Below are 18,198 nucleotides of genomic sequence, written 5' to 3'. Positions count from 1 at the left end.
TTAGACTAGAGCCCAAGCTTTTTTCCAGGATTCTGTGTGATCTTGCCACGTTCCTGCTGACCTTGTCCCTTTAACAAATGAAGCTCATTTCTGCTTCAAAGGCTATACATTTGCTGTTCCACCTGCCTGGAGCATTTCCCCCAAGGTCTTTGCATGGTTTGTGGCTTCTCACCATTTAGGTCCCTGCTCAAGTAGCACTGCACTGATTCCCCTGTCAGAGATACCAACTCGTCTCACGTCAAAATAACTTCTGGCCCTGCCTTGTTTTCCATAGCACTTATCACGAGCAGACGTTATTTGTGCCCACACTCGAATGTAAGTTCCGTGAGGACGGAGACAGTGTCTGCCTTGTTTGCTGCTATATCCCTTGCACCTGCCATAGTGCCTGGCACGTAATAAATACTCTAATAATGTACGAATGGATGGACATCTATAGCTGTGTACTTACTTAGATCCTGTAAAGGATCTAAATCAACATCACTAATAGAAATGTAACGTGAGTCACATGTATGGTTTTAAATTTTTTAGTAGCTACATTAAAAAATAGAAGCAGGTGATATTAACTTTAATAATACATTTTATCTCACCCAGTATATCCTAAATATTAACACTTCAAATAATAGTAAAAAATTATTAGTGTGTCATATATGGAATAACACGCTAATAATTTTTTAGTATTATTTGGATATATATTCCATATATATATTCCACATATATGTATTCCAACTCATAACTCATATATATATATATATATATATATATATATATACACTTGAATATTTGAACTCTGGTGTGTATTTTACACATATAGCACATCTCAATTCAGACTAGCCAATTTTAGGCACTTAGGAGCCATATGTGGCTAGTGGCTACCATATTAATACAAGTGTAGACAGTCTACTGTTCCTGCTCTCTACTTCCTTGTGACATTCCAGAACAGAAGGACGCTAGAAACTTCTGACAGACGGGGACAAGTGTCTTTTGTAGCTATCCCTCCTTCCTCTCCCTCTTCAGAAGGAAGCCTTGGGGATGTCCAGGCTGACAGATGCATGATCGTGTGCTTAGAATAATACTGATAATGATTGAACTTCTACTCTGCGCTAAGCACTTCATATAATCTCATTTAATTCACACAAGAATCCCATTTTACAGATTAGGGAATAGGTTCAGGAAACAAAGTAAGATTTACACATCTGGTAGTGTTAGTGCTGCAACATAAACTTGGTTAAGAGGTAAAGCCAGCATTGCCATTAGTATGCTGTAGTGGTTTTTGTTGTTTGGCTTTGTTTTTAGAGAGAGAGAGAGAGAGAGAGAGCAATCACAAGTGGGGGAGAGGAGCAGAAGGAGGGAGAGAAAAAATCGCAAGCAGGCTCCACACCTAGCACAGAGTCCGATGTGGGGCTCAATCCCCCCACCCTGGGATCATGACCTGAGCTGAAATCAAGAGTCAGCCGCTCAACCGACTGAGCCGCCCAGGCACCCCAGTAGGCTGTAGTTTGTAATTTGCCACTAATGGTCCATGTGGCACGGACAAATTAAGGTAAATACAAGGGACTCTTGGACTTGTTGCCTCCATTCTGGTTTTCTCTTTTAGTTTCTCAGACACCTTAGGTCCGGCTTTAGTGTTAGACTGTGTTCAGGTCTCAGTTCCACTAATTATTAAAATCAACGAATCCCCCATTTCCTCTTCTGGAGAGTAGAAACGCTAATGCTAACGTCAAGAGCATTTGAGAAAATCCAGTAAGATGATAATGTGTGTAAAGCACCGTGAACAGGGCCAAAGGCTAGTCGCCACTCAGGACACGCTCCTCTTTCCCCCTCCAGGTTGCTGGGAGAGACAACAGTGTCACAGGACCGTGCAGCTCCACCCCTTCCCTTGCATCTTCTCCCGTGGGGTCCTGGAAGCCAGTGCTGCTCTGACTCAGCGTTAGGGCAGGTGGGAGGATGTGGGGCAGGTGTTAGAACCTGTGCCTGGGAAACTACCCAGTACTAACAAGCTTCTTTCTGTAGTGCAGTATTCATCCAGTTGCCAAATCCAGACACCTCTGAGAGGCTCTTAGCTTCTCCCTCTCACACCTCTCCCACACCCTGGGGATTCCTTTCACAATGGCTCCTAGTCCGGCTACTTCCATTCCCTTCCGTTGCTGTCCAGCGAATGAGTCCTTGCTCCAGCCTGCCTCATCTGTCCTGTGGTATTACAGACCCTTCTTCCACGCTGGCTGCCAGAATCATATTTCTAAACCAAACTGACCATGTCATCCATACTTAAACCAACATTCAGGACAGTGTAAATTACTCAGCTTGCCATTCATCTGACAAATACTGGGGTGGGATGGGGTGACTTACCATATGCCAAAGCAGTTCTTACAGGTACAGAAATACAGCAGTGAACCAAACAGCAAGAGCCCTGCTCTAGGGACCCGTCACAGTCTGGACCCCAGCAACCCTTAACAGCCCTGTCTTCCCCAAAGTCCTTCCAGCCCACCTCTCCTGCACCATGCACTCTGGTCTCTGCCTCTCAAGGCTTCCTTTGCTGGCCACGTTGGAGAGACCAGTACCCTCCTCCTAGATCCCTCCATTCCCCAAGTGGCCCACAGGGTGGCCTAGGGCTCCTCTGCAAATTGAGGCCCCTCTTCCAGCCAGCTAGAGCCCCGCTGCCCCTCCCCTGCCCCTCCTGGATTGTGAGCTAAGAGCCAGGGGTGAGAGGCTTGGGACCTGCGTGGCTCCCCCAGGCCTGTGGTGGCCGCCACCCACCACACAGGAAGCGGGGAAGGAGTGCGGCCCTCACCCCACCCAGGAATGTCTGGTCCCCAGGTAAGCATCCTGACAAAGTGCGTGACCCTCCCAAGATTACTGTCAGAGACCAGGACCCTGTGGGTAAGCGCTGCCCTAGAGCCCAGCCTGCCTCCATCTCTTCCATCTTCTCAGAGGGGGTGTCTTCCTGGGAGCCCGGCAGGGCCTGGACAGGACCGAGAACTGGGAGAGGGGGCGTGGCTATCTGTTGGGGGTGTGGTCTGTAGGGCTGAGGGGTGGGGAGCATGTCTAACTAGAGTGGCTGCGCCCCGGAGTCCCTGCGCCTGATGGAGCGCCCTACCTGAGCATGCTCACTGCAGTTTGTGCCCTGGATGCCAGACACAGAAGCTGTGCAGACTCGGGCCAGGCCGTACCCTTCTGCCCTCTCCTGCCCACAGTCCCCGCATCTGCAGTTCCCGCTTGCTCACTTCTCTGTCCTCTCTCACCAGCCTTAGGGCTGCCTTCCTTTTCTTCACTTTCTCCCCTCCACTCCCAACCATATCTGACCCAGACACATCACTGCTACTCAAGGTCATTCAGGCACACCCTCAACTGCGACCTCCCTGCCCACTACGCCTCCGCCTCTGGTCACCACCCTTCCTCCCCGGGATCCAGCCTCATCGTGCTATTGCACCTTTTACCCCTTTGCCCCTTCATCCTTGGAGCCCCTCCCTAAATGTCGCCACATCAGAGAAACCTTTCCCCACTGCCACCGCAGACTCAGTCTGGTGTTCCCTTGTGCGCCCAGAGAAATGGGACAGCGTCTTGCCCGTCGTAACACTTGCCGCACTGCCCCTACTCGAATCTACCTCCCCTGCCAGACCCCTTCCTTCTTGGCGATGCAGCCTGGCTCTTGTTCTTTCTGCCCCAGAACGTAGTCCTGGGGGTAGCAGGCATCAGCAAATGTATCTTAAAATGAGTAAGTGGAAGATTGTAGGCATTAGGTAGATGCTGGGTGTGTGGAGGGTCTGGATTGTTGAGAGTTCATTTGAGAGGGCTTCTTGGAGGACAGACTGAACAGGCTTTGGTGCGGGGGAGAGATGTGATTTGGTGCAGTGAGAGGATCCTGGGGAAGCACCAGAGTGACACATTCTACCGATTTAACGATCCTTCAACAACTTCTATTGTCAGGCTTCATGCTGGGCACAGGGGACCTCAGTCTCCACTCAAGTTGCTTGCCCTGCAGTAGACAAGGAAGACAAGAGAGGCGGTGCCAGTGTAGAGTGCCGAGTGTCACACGGTGAGCACACGGACATGTGGCAGTGAGGAGGAGGAGTACTCACTCCAGGGGAGAGTCAGCCTTCCCAAAGAGGACCACCGGCCAACCCGAGAGCAGAGGGAGGGCCGGAGCCAGGGGCAGTGGAGAGAGGAGGCTGGGGGCTGAGCCAGCCTCATCATAAGGGCTTATACGCCAAAGGAAGGAGGTGGACTCCATCCCCGGGAAATGGGGAGCCACTGACGGGCTTCCGCAAAGTTCGGGAGTGACACGATCTAGTCCTGCAGGCCAATGCTGCGCAACGCCTCAGCTCTGAACCCCTCCTCAGAGAAGTCTTGTCTGAGCCCTCTGTCAGGCTGGACCCTCTTCCATGCTTCCCTGGCAGCCTGGTCAACTCCCCTTTTGGTTGAACACCTCTGCTGGCCTGAGCTCCTTGAGACACGAGGCCAGGTCTTAATCTTCTCCATGTCCCAAGCACCAGGCGCTCATTCTTGCTCATGACCAAATGTTTGTTGAATGAATGGATTGCTCCTTTCTTGTCTGGATTTCTAGAGCCCTTACTCTCAGGTCCACATCCTTTTACACCCGGAACCTGTGCATTATGTTGGAAATAGCATTTAATTGCGAAAGAGGAGGCCCAATTCAAGTCCTGGCTCCATTTCACTGGGCCAAGTCACTTGACTATCTTGAAACCTCAGATTCTTCATCTGTAAGATGGGGTACCATCGTGAACAGAGTCTGGGAGTCCCCACATGCATGCGTGAGTCTTGTGTCCCTGGGTAGACTGTATGCTCCGTGAAGGTGTTCCCCAGCACCTAGTGCAGTCTGAGCTTACAGGGAGCACAGTGCTCAGTCCTGTTGGTTGGTAGACAGCAGAGTGCAGAGTGGAGGGGAAGGAACACCTAAGGTGAAGTTGTAAGCCCTGTCCTGCCACTTCTGTGTGACTTTGAGCAAGGTTCTTCCCCTCTCTAAGTCTTCCTTGCCTCATCTGGCAATTGTGGATATTAACCCTCACTTGGCAGACCTTACGGGCCAATGGAAACCATAGACATGAAACACCGATTTAACATAGACATGAAAATAGACATAAAAATGTTTCATGAATGAAAGATGATAGAGTAGATAACCGATCATTAATTAAAAACAAAAAGACAAAAAAAAAAAAAACAACTGAAGGAGTACAGATGAGGTGTGCGTGGCAATTGGTAGAAATGCCCCAGGCATCTGCTGACTACCCCTAGCAGGCAGAGATGCTGGGTTGCTGCCCTGGCAGCAGCTGGGCTGGGGACAGAGGTGTTTGGTCTTGCTGGGGTCAGCCCTGGGGCCCAGGAGAGACCGGGAGGGAGAGGTTCCTGAGGAGGGACTGAGCAGCCGGCCTTGGCTCTCCTTCCCTCCCAGATTTCTTAGGCAGCGTTCTTCTGTCTTAGGTTTTGAGGGGTCTCAGGAGTCCTGATGGCCTTGGTGAATGGGACCTGCCTGGGGGAGCAGTGAGCCCCTTAGTGTTGCCTGATCAACTCCCAGTTCCAAACTCCCAGTCTAGCCCCCTCCTCCCGGCCTCTGACATCTTGGTGGCAGGGCTTATGGGCCCTAATTTGTCTTAAGTCCAGCCTGGGGCAGAGACAGGGGCTGGGCAGAGGGAGTCTCAGCTTCCTCACTTCTAAAATGAGTGAGGATGAAACGAGAAAGCGGCTGCGACAACACCTCGGAACTTGTGTATTTTATTCAGGTGCAGGATTGCTGTTTATGGGCAGCGTGTTTATGGTGACCAGTGGGGCGTCCCTGTGTCAGGGAGCACTGGGACTCTTTCTCCCCAAAAAACTTTGTGCCACAGGCCATTTATGTGTATGGAGTGCAGGTTTGGTGTTGGAGGCAAAATAGAGCCGGCCAGGCTGTGGAAACAGGCAGGGCCAGCTGATTCCCTGGGCTCTGAGGGCCCAGGGCAGGGCCGCTTCCTCTTGGGCAGGATGAAACCGCCCCGTGGGGCTGGCCCCCTGAGCTCCTCCTTGGCCTCCTACCCCACAGACCGCCTCCTTCCGGACCTGTGCCCCCGGCAGAGGAAACACCAGACTTAGAATCCAGCAGGCAGGATTACCTTTCACTCACTGAGGATGTGATTTGAGCCAATATATCTCCATTTCTCTGAGGCTCAGATTTTGCATTCATCAAATAATGACAGCACCGTCTCCTGAGGTCGTCAGGATCAGGAGAGAGAACAGAGTGAAAGGTGCCTTGTGCACCGTTTTGTGCTGGACCCATTCATCTCTTGTCTCTCATCTCTTCCCCTGTCGGAGCTGGGCCTGATGTTCTGGTTGGGGCTTGTCAGAACCAGGACCTCGGGGCACCCCCGCTGCAGCCCCGTCCTTCCAAGGGAAAGAGCAAGGCCTGCAGGACAAGGGAGGCTGACTCTGCAGTGGGTCCCTTTCGTGCTTTCTACCCCTCGGGTAGCCTCTCGCCCCCTGGAACATTCCTGGGGGTGAGGGAGTTGCCCTTTCCCAGTGTTATTTTTTATTCCTGTGGGGCTCACCTCACAGGAATAAAAAATATGAAAAGTAGCTTTGTAATTTTTTTTTTTTTAAAGGGCTCACCTATGACAAAAGGCTCATCTCCCAGATAGGGGAAGGGCCCATACCCCTTATACCCTGGGCCATGGGGGTACCAGGAGGGCCAACCGTGGGCTGGAGGGAGGTCTGCACTGTAGGCAAGGGGGCAGACAGAGGGGTTGGAGACTGTGGCTGTACTGGCGTGGGGGCTTTGCTGTTGTGCCTTCCCAAGACGCTCATTTTTAGCACCTTGGTCTTTACCTCCTGGTGTCCTCCAGCTACCTCCTGTCTCATTCTAGTCAGTGAAACAGTGTTGGGAGGGTACAGTTCTGGGATGAGGTCCAGGGAACAGGAGCTGCCTGGTCCTGGGAGCCTCTTTTGGGACACTTTGACCTTGGGAACCCCTGACCCCTCTCCCCGGAGCCCCAGATCCGTGCACCAGGTTCTTCCTGACCAACGACCAGATCCATCTCTATCTGAATGAGTTTTCCTGGAAGGACGTTACCAATGCCTTGTCCCTGGCCAACATGATCCTGGGGCTCTTCTCCATCTTCTGCAGCTTCTGCAAGTAGGTCTGGGGCCCAGTAGGATCTTAGCCAAGAGCTGGAGCCAATGGCATGCAGGGAGGAGTGGGGAGCCTAGATAGCCAGGCACTGAGGCCCAGGATCAACCGGGGGCAGGAGAAAGGGTAGTGATTGGGAGTCAAGAGGCCAAGATCCTGGCCTCAGCTCTACTACCAGCCTGATGTGTGACTTTAGGTCACATCCCTGAGCCTTGGTTTCTCCATCGTTAAAACAAGGAGCTTGCACTGTGATCTCTAGGTGCCTTCCAGCTGTGGCAGTCCAGAATGGTCTTTATGAGAAAACCAAGAGATTCTATTCTGGTGGCCTTTACATAATCCTTGGGGTAGGCAGGCTATCATGAGCAATTTTTGATTCTTAAATTAGAACATATGATCTGGGGAATATTTACAGTCAGCACTATTATGGAAAATCTGGGACATGTTTATGGGCCCCTAAAAAGTTATAAGCAAATTATATTTCTACAAATTGAATCATATTTCAATGCCTTGTCAAATCAGTTCTTTTTAAAAAAAATTTTTTTTAACGTTTATTTATTTTTGAGACAGAGAGAGACAGAGCGTGAATGGGGGAGGGGCAGAGAGAGAGGGAGACACAGAATCGGAAGCAGGCTCCAGGCTCCGAGCCATCAGCCCAGAGCCCGACGCGGGGCTCGAACTCACGGACTGCGAGATCGTGACCTGAGTTGAAGTCGGACGCTTAACCGACTGAGCCACCCAGGCGCCAATCAAATCAGTTCTTTAAAGATAAATCCTTTATAATGCAGCCTCCTAACCTGTTTGATTCTCTATAACCATCAGCAAGTGACTTCTCTGGATCTGTTTCTCATCCATTAAATCATTTTATCTGATGATGTTTGAGTTCCCTTCCAGTTAAATTTTATGATTCTCTAAGTCTGGATTTTTGGGGGTCTTATAAAGTAGAGCATATCTACAGCAGAAAATCTCTAACTTCTTAGTTCAGTGCAATCTTCTGGGAGTATAGCTAAAAAAATTTTTTTTAATGTTTATTTACTTTTGAGAGAAAGGGAGAGACAGAGGCATGAGTGGGGGAGGGGCAGAGAGAGAGAGACACAGAATCCAAAGCAGGCTCCAGGCTTTGAGCTGTTAGCAGAGAGCCCAGCGTGGGGCTCAAACTCACAGACCATGAGATCATGACCTGAGCTGAAGTCAGACACTTAACAGACTGAGCCACCCAGGTGCCTCAGTTTTGGGAGTGTCATTTTTATGGCACGGTGGTGGGCCCATTTCCCTTTAGACACATAGGTATGGCTCTAAAGAAAGGTAGTGCTGAGCTTGTTTGGAGACAGCTGAAGCCTGGGGTGAGGTTCTCTACTTCTGCTTGGTCATCAAGCATTGCAATCAGGGTGTAGACTTAGGAATGGCATTCTAGGGCAGCCTTGCCTGAGACTATGGTGGCTGCTTTTAGAAAGGGGTCTGGGAGCATGTGCTGGACTAAAGCACAGAATCCTTGAATGTAAGATCTGAAAGAGATCTTGGAAATCATATAGAGCATCAAAATATGTGAGACAAAAAAACAGAACTGCAAGGAGAAATGGGCAAATCCGCTATCGTAGTCGGGCATTTCAACACCCCTCCATCAGAAACTGACATCCATTTGGCAGAAAATCAGTAAGGAGATAGTTGAACTGAACAGCACCATCAGTCAACTGGATCTAATTGATATTTATAGAATACTTTACCCAATAACAGCACAATACACATTCTTCTCCTCACACTTTTGGGGTATAAGACATACCTCAACAAATGTAAAAGAATAGAAATCATATAAAGTATGCCCTCAGATCCCATGGAATGAAAGTAGAAATCAATAACAGAAAGATAACTAGAAAATCCCAAAATATGTGAAGGTTAAGCAACACGATTCTAAATAATATATTAAAGAAGAAAAGTATTTTGAGCTAAAAAAAAGTGAAAATACAACTTATCAAAATTTGTTGGGGTGCCTGGGTGGCTCAGTCAGTTAAGTGTCCGACTTCGGCTCAGGTCATGATCTTGTGGTCCGTGAGCTTCGGGCTCTGTGCTGACATCTCGGAGCCTGGAGCCTGCTTCAGTTCTGTGTCTCCCTCTCTGCCCCTCCCTTGCTCGTACTCTCTGTCTCTCATAAATGAATAAATGTTAAAAAAAAATTTAAAAAAACCCAACTTATCAGAATTTGTGAGATGCAGTGAAAGTGGTAGTTATAGTGAAATTTGTAACATTGAATGCGTGTGTTAGAAAAGAAACCTCTGTGAAAGACAACATCAGGAGAATTAGAAGACAAACTATAGGCTGGGAGAAAATATTTGCAAAAGGTACATCTGAGAAAGGACTGTAAAATAGACAAAGCTTAAAATTCTTCAATAAGAAAACAAAGAACTCAATTAAAAAATGGGCCAAAGACCTTAACAGAGACCTCATCGAAGGAGATATACAGATGGCAGTAAGCATGTGAAGATACTCCACATTGTATGTTATCAGGGAGATGTAGTGAGATATTACTACACACCTACCGGCCAAAGGAGTTGCCCAGAACACTGACGACATCAAATGCTGGCGAGGACGTGGAGCAACAGGAACTCTCATGCACCGCTGGCGGGAACACAAGATGGTTCAGCCGCTTTGGGAGACAGTGTGGCAATTTCACAAAACTACACCTAGTCTTACCATATGATCCAGCAATCACACTGTTTGGTATTTATCCAAATGAACTGAAAACTATGTCCACACAAAACCCTGCACTGGGATGTTTATGATGTTTAATTTACAACTGCCAAAACTCGCAAACAACCAAGATATCGTCTAATAAGTGAATACATGAATAAACCGAGGTATTTCCAAATTTTCCAAACAATGGAGGATTGCTCAGTGCTAAAAAGAAATGACCTATCAGACCATGAGAAGACACAGAGGAATCATAAGTGCATATTACCAAGTGAAAGAAGCCAATATGCAAAGGCTACATACTATATGATTACAGTGATATGATATTCTGGAAAGGCAAAAATATCAAGATAATAAAAAATCAGTGATTGGTACAGGAGGGTGGAGGGAATGAATAGGTGGAGCACAGAGGATATTTAGGACATTGGAAATAATCTTCATGATACTATAATAATGGATACTCATCATGCGTTTGTCCAAAACCATAGAATGTACAACACGAAGAGTGAACCCTAAGGTAAACTACGGACTTTGGGTGACTATGTGTCAACATAGGTTCATCCTTGGTATGTGTCAAGAATTAGAATGTACTGTTCTGGTGAGTGATATTGATCATGTGGGAAGCTATGCATAGGTGGGAGATGGGGGGGTAGATGGGAAATTTCTGTAGCTTCCTTTCAATTTTATTGTAAACCTAAAACCTCCCCAAAAAAATAAAGCCTTAGAAAAATTGGGAAAAAAAGGGAGATAGAAATCAATAGTATAAGGCTTCCACCTTAGCAAACTAGGGGGAAAAAAAAAGCATGTTAAATCCAAAGTAAGCAGAAGAAAATAATAAAAATGAGAGGGACACCTGGGTGGTTCAATCGGTTAAGCGTCTGATCCTTGACCTCAAGTCAGGTCTTGATTTCAAGGTCGTGGGTTCAAGGTCCGCATTTGGGCTCCACGCTCTGGGTGCAAAGCCTACTTAAAAAAGGGGGGGGGGGGTGGGGGGCCACCTGGGTGGCTCAGTCAGTTGAGTGTCCAACTTTGGCTCACGTCACGATCTCGCAGTTCGTGAGTTCAAGCCCCACATTGGGCTCACAGTGCCAGCCTGTCCACACAGAGCCCGCTTCTGATCTTCTGTCTCCCCTCTCTGCCCCTCCCCTGCTTGTGCTCTCCCCAAACTAAATAAATATTAAAAAAAAAAAAGAGCAGCCATCAATGAAATTAAAAATAAGAAATCAGTAGAGACAATCAACGAAACCAAAAGCTGATTGATTCTTTGGAAAAATCAATAAAATTGATAAGCCTCTAGGCAGGCCAACCAAGAAAATAAAGAAAAAAAGAGAAGACACAAACTACCAGTATCAGAAATGAAAGAGAGCCATCACTACTGATCTCATGGACTTTAAAAGGATAATAAAGGAATATTATGAACAACTCTGTAAGTGACGTAGCCTAAATGAAAGGGACCAAGTCCTTAAAAGTCATGAGTTACCTAAACTTGCACTAGGAGAAATAGCTTATCTGAATAGGCCTCTATTAAATCATTTGGCACAACCCCCTCACTTTCCAGATGGAGGAAGAGAGGCCTAGAGGGGTAGGGAGTGGTTTATCTGAGAAACCACAGTGAGATGGTTGCCGAGGCTGGGAACATAGGACCCCTGTGCCCTCAAATATGCCTGGGATTTAGAGTTGGAAGGGACCTTAGTGATTATCTAAGGGGCTCGAGGCACCCCCTTTAAGACTGTGGGTTGAGAGTGTGGCAGGGGTGTGTGTGTGTGTAGTGTGTAAAGCAGTGTATTTCAGAAAGAACACGAGTGTGGGGAACACGCAGGGCAGGGTGTGTGTGTGTGCGTGTGGAGGGGTTGCCCAGTGCAGCCCATGACACAGCTGTCCTGTCGGGGCCTGCTGCCCTACACTTCAGGAAATGCTACAGTGCCTCCTGGATGCTTCTGATCAGCTTCCTATTAGACATGGCAGTTGGGACGATAACCAGACACCTCAGCCTCTGCTCCAGATCGGGTGAGTCCAGGCCTCAGACCCCTGATCCCTGACCCCAGGAGCCCATCTCGGGTCACCCTCCATCTTCTCACATCCAGCAGGCTTTCAGGAGTCAGCACTCCTGCTCACCTCCCTCCGAGGACAGCAGAAGCAGCCGGAGAACCGTCCCGGAGCCCCATAGTCCAGATCTAGGCCCCCCACGGGCTCACCTGTTGATCCTTAGCCATCCTTGCCCAGGCCGCAGTTTCCTTGGCGGTGCTGCCTCCCCGCTAGGGGTGCCCCAGGAATTGGGAGTGGGTGGTGGCAGCGGTGCTTGGGAGGGGGGAAATGAAAAATCACCCCAGCAGAGCGGCTGGTTTAAAATACAAGAAAACATTCCCATGTAAGAGTTTGCTTGAAAAAAAAAGGGTTCCGTGGCTTGTGAATTTGTATCCAGTTGTGGTCCAACCCTGGATGTTAAAGGGCGGGAAAACTAAGACCTGAGAAGGAAAGATTTGCCTCAGGCCGCATGGTCCATGTGAGGCAGAGCCAGGAGGCCCCTCCACCCCCCGCCCCGCCCCCGTCCTTGATCCCTAGGGGAGCAGCTGTTGCTCTCTGGGACCTCAGTCCCGGCTTGGCACTCCTGCAGCTCCCCCACCACAGGGGACTAAAGTGCAAGACAAATGAGCATAAGTTCTGACCTCGACCTTCTGGAGCAGGGGTGGAGCTGAATGACTTTGCTGTCTTCACCACCTTTGGCCTGGCCTCAGCCCTGCTCCTAGGCGTGGATGGGCCTCTGAATGCGTTCCTGGCCGTCATCTATGTGTTAGCTGCTACCTTCCGCCTGTGTTTTTATTCAACTGGTGAGTGGACCCCAGCCTTGTAGCTAAGGGTGGGGAGACACGGAGGGGCGCTATTGGATGCTAGAAGCCTTGGGGGGGGGGCGGTAACTGACTCCTCCCCTCCTCTTTGGTTCCTTTCCCTTCCTTGTCCTGTGCCCCAGGCCCACTGGAGGCTGCAGGCTGCAGTGGCAGAGACCTGGAGAGGGGCAGGGGCCCATGGTTCTCGGACCAGCTGTGCCTTTTTCTCGTTGTATGACCTTTGGGTGGTGCACAGAGACTCACAGAATCCAGAACTAGGGGTCATCCTCCACAGTTTTCTACAACAGATAGAGAAACTGAGCAAGGCAACCAAGGGCAGTTGCCTTGCCCAAGGTCACAATGCAAGGGGGCGTAGAGGTGGACCAGAAGACCTCAGAGGACCCTCCTGCAGAGCCTTCCTTGGTGCTGGGGCCCACGCCTTGTCCCAGCCGCCTGCTTCCCCGTGGGGATCCGGCGCAGAACCCACACACCATCTCTGCGAACGGCTGACCGCTTTACAGCCTGCCACTGCCTGGCGAGGAGGGGGATCTGGAGTGGGTGGCAGGGAAGACCCAACGGGCTGGCTTTGCTCAGCGGGAGGCAGCTAATCTCCACCTCTTCCTTCCCTGGCAGGTGTTCCCTTCACGTACAAGGGTCTACCCTGCCGCTATGCTTCCTGTGTTTTGGCCTCCACCTGCCTTCTGACCAAAGGCAACACGTTCATTCTGTCTTGCATGGCCTCACTTATGATTCTGTTCATGATGGACCAGAGCTACTATCCACGTGATGAGATCCTGGGGTCTGAGAACTGGAAAAAATTGATTTATCTGGGGGGTGAGTGAAAATACTGCTTTCAAATGTCACCAGTGCTGGTCTATTATCACTGCTGCTCATGGCCACCCTGTACCTCGCCCCCACACTCCCGACCTCCCTTACCCTGTTTTATTTGTGTCCATGGAGTTTATCACCATCTGAAATGTATCTACTTTTTTATTGTCTATACACACTCAAACTGCCCCTGGATAGACGACTCTCTTTCATTCGTGCAGTAATCCCTGGGCCTAGGATTGTGCCAACCACGTGGTAGATGCCCAGTAAGTATTTGTTGAATGCTATTAAGTTCAATCAGGAACACCTACCATACGCTGGATACTGGGAACCAAACTGATAAACTAGACCAACCCTTCCTGCCTCAGGATTCACAGTCTAATAGGGGAGACAGACCCCAACCAAATAATGGCAGAAATAACTAGAAATGCATAGTTGTTTTTTTTTTTTTAAGTTTATTTATTTATAATGACAGAGAGGGAGAGAGGCAGAGAGAGAATCCAGCAGGTTCCATGCTAACAGTGAGGAGCCCGACGCGGGGCTCAAACCCATGAACTGTGAGATCATGACCTGAGCTGAAACCAAGAGTTGGACACTAGAAAGGCATAGTTTTGATGTGTTGTGGAGCACAGGGTTCTCTGAGAAGGGGACTTAATGAGACTGAAATGGTCTGAAGGGTGGAAAGGATGCTTCAGAAGGTAACATTTAAGTGGAACCTGGGTGAAGGTGGTCAAAGGTACAGACTTCCAATGATAAGTTCTGGGGACGTAATGGACAACACGGTGACTACAGTTAACAATACCATGTTGTGGGGAGCCTGGGTGGCCCAGTCGGTTAAGCGTCTGACTTTGGCTCAGGTCACGATCTCACAGTTTGTGGTTCAAGCCCTGCCTCGGGTGAGCATGAGCCCTGCTTTGGGTGAGTCCCACTTTGCTCTCTCTTTCTCTCTGCCCCTTGTGGGATTCTCTCTGTCTCTACCCTTCGCTCACTTGTGCCCTCTCTAAAAAAAAAGAGGGGCGCCTGGGTGGCTCAGTCGGTTGAGCATCCGACTTCAGCTCAGGTCATGATCTCACGGTCCGTGGGTTCAAGCCCCGCATCGGGCTCTGTGCTGACAGCTTGGAGCCTGGAGCCTGCCTTTGATTCTGTGTCTCCCTCTCTCTCTGCCCCTCCCCCACTTGTGCTGTCTGTCTGTCTGTCTCTCTCTCAAAAATAAATAAACATTAAAAAAAAAGAATATTGCATTTGGAAGTAGATAGGAGAGCAGATCTTAAAAGTTCTCGTCGCAAGAAAGGGAAATGGGTAACTGTGCAGTGGCAGACACTAACGAGACTGCTGGTCGTGTCACAGGATACACAAATATCGAATCATTACGCTGCACACCTTGGACTAATACAGTTTTGTGTTATATGTCCATAATATCTCAATAAAACTGGAAAAAATTAAAAAGGTGACCTTCAAGATGACTGGCTAGGTGGGTAAGAGAGGTAGTTCAGAAGAGAAAACGGCATTTTCTAGGCTCTAGGCTAGAAGGTGCTGGGTGCGGTCGTGCAGCCATGTGGCTGGAACTTGCTGAGAGATCCTAGTGATACAAACCGAGTCCGTGAAGGGGGTGGGTTTGGGGAACTGATCCTAGCGGCAAACGGGAAGCCTCTGAAGGGACTTCTGAGCAGCAGTTTTAAGTGGCCACTTGGAATACAATGTGGAGACCAGATGGTGGGAGACTGAGAACAAAGAGGAAAAGTGACTTGCTGTTGTATGAGAGGTGGTGGCAACAGAGCAGACGAAGGGACTTCAGATGCATGTTGGGAACAGAACCGATATTGAGGAAGCCCTGAGGTCCTGGCCACACTGGGGACCTGGCGGATATCTCCCTAGAGTTCTCCCTGACTTAGGGCTTCCTTCAAGGAATACCGGTGTTTCTGCTTTGGGGATGTGCTCATGGGGACAAGACAAACATCTACAGGGATACTTGGTTTCTTTCTTTATTCCCTGTGGGTCCATTCTGGTTCATAGGGTCCCTGCTTTCATCCTGACTGTCCTTTTTTCTTTTAATTTTTAATGTTTATTATTTATTATTGAGAAAGAGAGAGAGAGACAGAGTGCAAGCAGGGGAGGGTTAGAGAGAGAGGGAGACACAGAATCTGAAGCAGGATCCAGGCTCTGAGCTGTCAGCACAGACAGGGGCTCAAACTCATGAACCGTGAGATCATGACCTGGGCTGAAGTCGGATGCTTAACCGACTGAGCCACCCAGGTGCCCCCTGACCTTCCCTTTTAGGCTCATACCCTTCCTCTGTACCACCAGCACCGACACCCCTGCTCAAGTTCTAGGCAGTGGCTCCTCTGTGGCCCAGCTAGCAGAGGCAGAACAGTGTTGAGAAGCATCTGGGTTTGCTGCTAAACAGACCCGAGTTCAAGTTCCAATGCCAGGATGTGTTAATTGCATCAACTTGGGCTGACGACCTCATTATTTTGAGTTTAGTTTTCTTCATCTATAACATGAAGCCAATAATTCCTACCTCAGGATTCTTGAGATTAAATGGGATAATGCAGATCAATCCTCTGGCACAGATGTGTCCTGTAGGGAAATTTCTAGTCCCTTCTTCCCTCCACCTGCCCTCCTATCTCTCAGCAACAGTGTTTCCCACAATGCTCTTTGCTCCTGTAGATACCACTGCTCCCTTTCTCTCCCAATAAACCATATGCTTGGCCTCAGCCTTCCTTGGATTGTCTTGGCTGTGAGAGTAAAGGAGGAAACTGTACCTCACAGATTTCGATACCACTTAATACCAGAGCCCAACTGGACAGATTCCAAAATGGCCACTCTTGATATTCCTCTTACCTGGAGTGCAGCCAATCACCTTTTTAGACGGAGGTTCCGTCTCCCCCACAGAGCTTCTGAAAAGCCGGCCTGTGGCTGTGAGACCTCATGTCACGCATTTTCCAGGACAACTCTGGTTTAAAATATTGTCCCATTGCCTCAACAGGTCAATGACTGTTCTGAAATATTATAAGTATTCCAAAGCTCCAATACATCTCTGTAACTGAAAGTGGTCTTCTGTCAGATCATATGTTCTGATTTCTCTTGAGGAATGTATGGTAGTTATCCCCACGGAAACGATGTTGCCTCGTACTCTCCAACCCTCTTTGAGCTTTCCGAGGCTGTCTAGTTTTTACAAGTCAGGCAGACACGGCTTTGAATCAAGACCTTGTACAGGTTATATCCCCTCTGTCTCTTCATCTGAAAAACACACTGGATTCTGAGTCACAGAATTATTGTGAAACGTAAATGGAGCAATCTTTGTAACATACCTAGCAGATTGTCTAGTGCAAAGTAGATATTCCACAGGTGTTGGGGCCCTTTTGCCTGTCGGTGGTGTATCTCAGATTCAAATGTGTTGGGGGTCCCCCAAGACCACCCCAGGTTCAGTGGTTCTCTTGGGGATTCACAGGATGCATATAGTCATACTCATGGTTAAGACTTATTACAGCAAAAGACACAAAGCAAAGGCAGCAAAGGGCAGATGAAAGGGGCAAAATCTGGAGGAAATGAGGCACAGCCCCTCAAGTGTCCTCCCTGTGGGGCCACCCTGCACAAAACTGTGACAACACCCATGAAAGTCTTGTGTACCTGGAAGCTCTTTAGAGACTCAGGGTCCAAGGTTTTTATAAGGGCTGGCCACATCAGCACCCTAGACCTAGCGGTACCAAAATTCTAGACTTACACAGAAGGAAATCAACACTCAGCACAGTCTAAGGACAGGGAACCATTCTTGCCCATTAGGGAAAGTTCTATATTAGAAATAGACTCTTTTTTTAATGTTTATTTATTTTTGAGACAGAGAGAGACAGAGCATGAAGGGGGAGGGGCAGAGAGAGAGGGAGACACAGAATCCGAAACAGGCTCTGGGCTCTGAGCTGTCAGCACAGAGCCTGACGTGGGGCTCGAACTCACGGACCGTGAGATCATGACCTGAGCCGAAGTTGGATGCTTAACCGACTGAGCCACCCAGGCGCCCCAGGGAAGTTCTATATTGATATAGGGAACTGTTTACTAGCCATGTTCCTGGACTCCAGTTAAAGGCCAACCTGGCAAGCAGGCCGGCCTTCGTTCATTCATTTGTTTGTTCGTTCGTTCGTTCCTTTCTTTTTTATTTATATTGAGAGACAGAGTGACCAGGGGAGGGGCAGAGAGAGACGGAGAAAGAGAATCCCAAGAAGGCTCCATACTGTCTGCATGGAGCCCAATGCAGGGCTTGAACTCACAAACCCAGGCACCTTGCAAGCAGGCCTTTCTAAAGACAGCTGTCCCAGGTCTGCTGTGCTCTTCTGCATATGTGTAACATTGTATTGGCCACTATCACATATTAAACTTGACACAATTGGAAATATATATGTCATTCATATATATATATATATTTTTTTCTTTTTAATGTTTATTTATTTTTGGAAGAGCGGGGAGGAGAGAGTACAAGTAGGGAAGAGGCAGAGAGAGAGGGAGAGTCTCAAGGCTCCATGCTGTCATCACAGAGCCTCACACAGGACTCGATCCCACGAACCCTGAGATCATGACCTGAGCCAAAATCAAGAGTCAGACGCTTAACTGACTGAGCCACCCAGGCGCCCCTGGAATGGATGGAGATATATACATATATTTCTAACAAGGGGTCTGGACAACTCAAATTTATTCTCGGCTAAGACTGATTTCTGATCTGAATTCAACCAAATGGAACCTGAGTTTGCATTACATTAT

General features: G+C 48.8%; 1 protein-coding gene across 4 annotated transcripts in view; it reads left to right on the top strand.

The window, feature by feature from the left end:
• Window positions 1-2,686: 2,686 nt before the first annotated feature.
• TMEM269 (transmembrane protein 269) overlaps window positions 2,687-18,198 on the top strand; it is a 29,399-nt gene continuing 13,887 nt past the window's right edge. Inside the window, exons 1-6 of one of the 4 annotated variants that reach the window (XM_049617353.1) lie at window positions 2,687-2,814; window positions 3,925-4,033; window positions 6,973-7,117; window positions 11,703-11,800; window positions 12,478-12,621; window positions 13,252-13,452. In XM_049617353.1, the coding sequence (XP_049473310.1) occupies window positions 2,800-2,814; window positions 3,925-4,033; window positions 6,973-7,117; window positions 11,703-11,800; window positions 12,478-12,621; window positions 13,252-13,452 (712 nt within the window). In that variant the 5' untranslated portion in view covers window positions 2,687-2,799. The remainder of the gene's footprint in view (window positions 2,815-3,924; window positions 4,034-6,972; window positions 7,118-11,702; window positions 11,801-12,477; window positions 12,622-13,251; window positions 13,453-18,198) is intronic. The other 3 variants (XM_049617352.1, XM_049617351.1, XM_049617355.1) reach the window with 3 other exon arrangements.

Source organism: Panthera uncia (genome assembly GCF_023721935.1).
Source record: "Panthera uncia isolate 11264 chromosome C1 unlocalized genomic scaffold, Puncia_PCG_1.0 HiC_scaffold_4, whole genome shotgun sequence".
Lineage (NCBI taxonomy): Eukaryota > Metazoa > Chordata > Mammalia > Carnivora > Felidae > Panthera > Panthera uncia.
Note: the sequence above shows the minus strand (reverse complement) of the source record. Positions and strands in the feature narration are given on the sequence as shown.